The 3,170-nt window shown below is 53.2% G+C and overlaps 1 protein-coding gene across 1 annotated transcript in view; it reads right to left on the bottom strand.

The window, feature by feature from the left end:
- The window catches only part of znf395a (zinc finger protein 395a), a 7,544-nt gene that overhangs the window by 3,300 nt on the left and 1,074 nt on the right, over positions 1-3,170 (bottom strand). The window contains exons 2-7 of the mRNA XM_027281384.1: positions 2,244-2,371; positions 2,009-2,148; positions 1,819-1,928; positions 1,527-1,732; positions 1,358-1,458; positions 1,090-1,261 (exon numbers count right to left, since the gene is read on the bottom strand). Coding sequence (XP_027137185.1) covers positions 1,090-1,261; positions 1,358-1,458; positions 1,527-1,732; positions 1,819-1,928; positions 2,009-2,148; positions 2,244-2,369 — 855 coding nt within the window. The 5' untranslated portion in view covers positions 2,370-2,371. The remainder of the gene's footprint in view (positions 1-1,089; positions 1,262-1,357; positions 1,459-1,526; positions 1,733-1,818; positions 1,929-2,008; positions 2,149-2,243; positions 2,372-3,170) is intronic.

Raw genomic sequence — 3,170 nt, 5'->3', positions numbered from 1 at the left:
CTCCCGATCTCTCGCCTTCTCCAGCCTGCGGAGCTTCTGAGTGCTGCCTCACGCCCCCTCCTCCTCTGGCAGCTCTCTTGGCAGGTACAAATCAGCAGCATCCTAGTTCAAGGTAGGCGGGCTTAGCAGCAGTAAGTGAATACAGTTGATTGGGGTCAGTAAGGTTTCTGACGTCGTCACTGACATACAATGAAATTTTGGATTGATAAAGTGGTCTACAGCGCTCCAGCACTACTGCTAGAACTAATAACAAGATGTGACATCAGCAGCTGGGCTCCAGACCCAAGCTTCTGTCGTTGAGACAGCCCGCCCACCAGCGTGCGGTCACAGGTCAAGTCCGTCAAAAGCTGTTAGCTGCTTTTGTTAGCGATCAGTCCTGTTAGCTCATGTTAGCTCAGTCTGTTAGGCTGCTTGTTTAGCTGCTGTTAGTCAGTCTTTACTCATGTTAGCTCAGTCGTTAAGCTCAATGTTAGCTCAGTCTGTTAGACACAGTCTGTTAGGCTGCTGTTAACGCTCAGTCTTGTTAGCTCATGTTAGAAAAAAAGAAGAAAAAGAGAATACGTCTGTTAGCTCTGTTTAAGCTCAGTCTGTTAGCTCATGTTTAGCCGTCAGTCCTTAGCACAGTCCTGTTAGCTGCTGTTACCTCAGTCTGTTTAGCGCATGTTAGCTCAGTCGCATGGTTTAGCTCATGTTTTAGCTGCAGTCTGTTAGCTCTAGTTAGCTTCAGCTGTTAAGCTGCTGTTTAGCTTTCTGTTAGCTCTTCTGCTTAGATCAGTCCCGTTAGCTTCATGTAGGTATTAGCTTCAGTAGTTAGCTGCTTGTGTTAGCGGGGTGGCGTGGTGTGCGCTCAGGGGGGTGTGAGGGGGCTTTTGCTGTTAGCTCAGTTTTCCTGTTTGCGAGAAGTTAAGCTAAGTTGGAGACCCTGATGGAGGTCGCCACGATGATCGCCTGCTTGGTCGTCTTGGGTTGTTGGTGGTGTAGCAGGTCGCCAGGTGCTGGACTCCCCCAAAGCGTTGGTTGCTGAGGCCAATCACTGTTTAGGCAGGGCTGTCAAAGGAAGGCCCGGGGGCCAATCAACAGCCCCGCAGCCTGAAGCTTCTCAGGGCTGGGAGGGGAGGAGGGGGAGGAGGAAGGGGAGCTGGGGGAGGCGGAGCCACCGAGGACAGGACGCGGAGGAGACGGCGGCCGATCCCATTGGTTGATCTCAGTGTAGTAGAAATCCTCCTCACTGCGAGAGCAACGCTCATGCTCGCCGCCGCGGCTGTGAGAGGTCAGAGGTCATTGACTTTGTACACCTTACGTTGTGATTGGAGCAGAGAGTGAAAAGGGGTGGGACTGTCCGTCAGGTGAGTCTTACCACAGGTGCGTCGTCCGGATGTGACGTTTGATTCCCACCACTGACGTGAGCACCTTCCCACAGCTGGGCCACAGACACCTGTACGCCGCCTTCACCGAGTTCTGCGGGAGGAAACACCGTCAGCGCTCCGTCATGCTGTTACCATGACGACCGCTGAAGCCTCACTCACCCTGCGTTTCCGCGGCGCCGGCTCGTCGAACAGCACCTGTTCCAGCTCCATGTCCAGGCCTTCGTCAGGGGGCGTGGTCGGGCTGTGGGCGGCAGGCTCTGTGATTGGTGGAGAGGGAGCCGGGCTTCCGTTGCCATGGCCGACGCTCCAGTAGCCGCTGCTGCCGCCGTCGGAGAGCTCCCCGCCGCCGCAGTCCATCGGAGGAGCTGAAACAGCAAAGTCTTAACCTTCAGATGTAATAGATTACTTTATGGGTCCACAGTGTGAGTGGCTGTTTGTTTGTTTCGTCTACCTGTGGCGTCCGGGCCGGCGGGGCTATGCAGCAGAGGGCTGCAGGACAAACTGCTGAGGACCATCGCCGCCATCAGCTCGTCCATGTCGACCTCCTCCGGACTCCTCTGACTGAGGAGACACACACGAGGTCACTCATTGGTTCAGAGACACGGGGGGTGGGACAGAGACACAAAGAGAGGACGCCTGACCTTCTGGGGACGTCGATGCAGGATGAGACGGATCTGCTGCTGGACAGCGAGGACGAGCGGGCCGAGGCCTCGCTCTGCATCAGGTCCGGCTGATCCAGCACACCTGAAGGTTCACCTGCTCCTCCACACTGGAAATACACCTGAGAGACCACAGATGGACCACGGCTCACTGTGATAGGCCGAGACAGCTGTCAATCAAAGCGTGACATCAGAGGAGCTGAAACACAGCGCTCACCTTCAGCCCGGGATGACCTTTGACCCGGCCTGCTGCTGCTGTTGTCACGGTGACGCCGTTGTCGCCCATGGAGCTCACCAGCGCCCCCAGAGGAGAACGCTTCCCCAGACGAGTTTTTGGCAACATGTCTGAGGAAGAAAACACGCCTACGTTACCCACGATGCACCTGGGAAGCCTGAGTAATGTAATCAGAGTAAATACTCGAGTACTGCTGTCTCCACAGTGGGATTACATTGTTAGCTGCCGCGGCGCAGTGTACAAGTTGTAGTTTCTAACAGACTTGAGTGACATTTCAACAGGAGCAGTGGCTTCTGGGAAACTCAGTGTCTGTGTGTGTGTGTGTGTGTGTGTATACAGTACATGTGTGTGTGTGTGTGTACAGTACATATGTGTGTGTGTGTGTGTGTACAGTACATATGTGTGTGTATGTGTGTGTGTGTGTGTGTGTACAGTACGTGTGTGTGTGTGTGTGTGTGTGTGTGTGTGTGTGTGTACAGTACATGTGTGTGTGTGTGTGTGTGTGTGTGTGTACAGTACGTGTGTGTGTGTGTGTGTGTGTGTGTACAGTACATGTGTGTGTGTGTGTGTGTACAGTACGTGTGTGTGTGTGTGTACAGTGCATGTGTGTGTGTGTGTGTACAGTACATGTGTGTGTGTGTGTGTGTACAGTACGTGTGTGTGTGTGTGTACAGTACATGTGTGTGTGTGAGAGAGGATTAAAGTGAGCAGATGGCTCCAACTGTTGAACATTAAACAAGTTTCTTCATCATCTGACGAGTATTACATCACCTTCATCACTAAACTCTGTCGCCGTGGCAACACCCCCCCCCCCCCATGCTTTCCTGTTAATCACTGACTCACACTGCCGGATCTTCCTGTGGATTCTTTGGACTGTATGTTAAACTCAAATATGTTATGTATATATAA

This window comes from Larimichthys crocea, chromosome VIII, assembly GCF_000972845.2.
Source record: "Larimichthys crocea isolate SSNF chromosome VIII, L_crocea_2.0, whole genome shotgun sequence".
NCBI classification, from domain to species: domain Eukaryota; kingdom Metazoa; phylum Chordata; class Actinopteri; family Sciaenidae; genus Larimichthys; species Larimichthys crocea.
The sequence above is the reverse complement of the archived record's forward strand: the minus strand, read 5'-3'. Positions and strand labels throughout refer to the sequence as shown.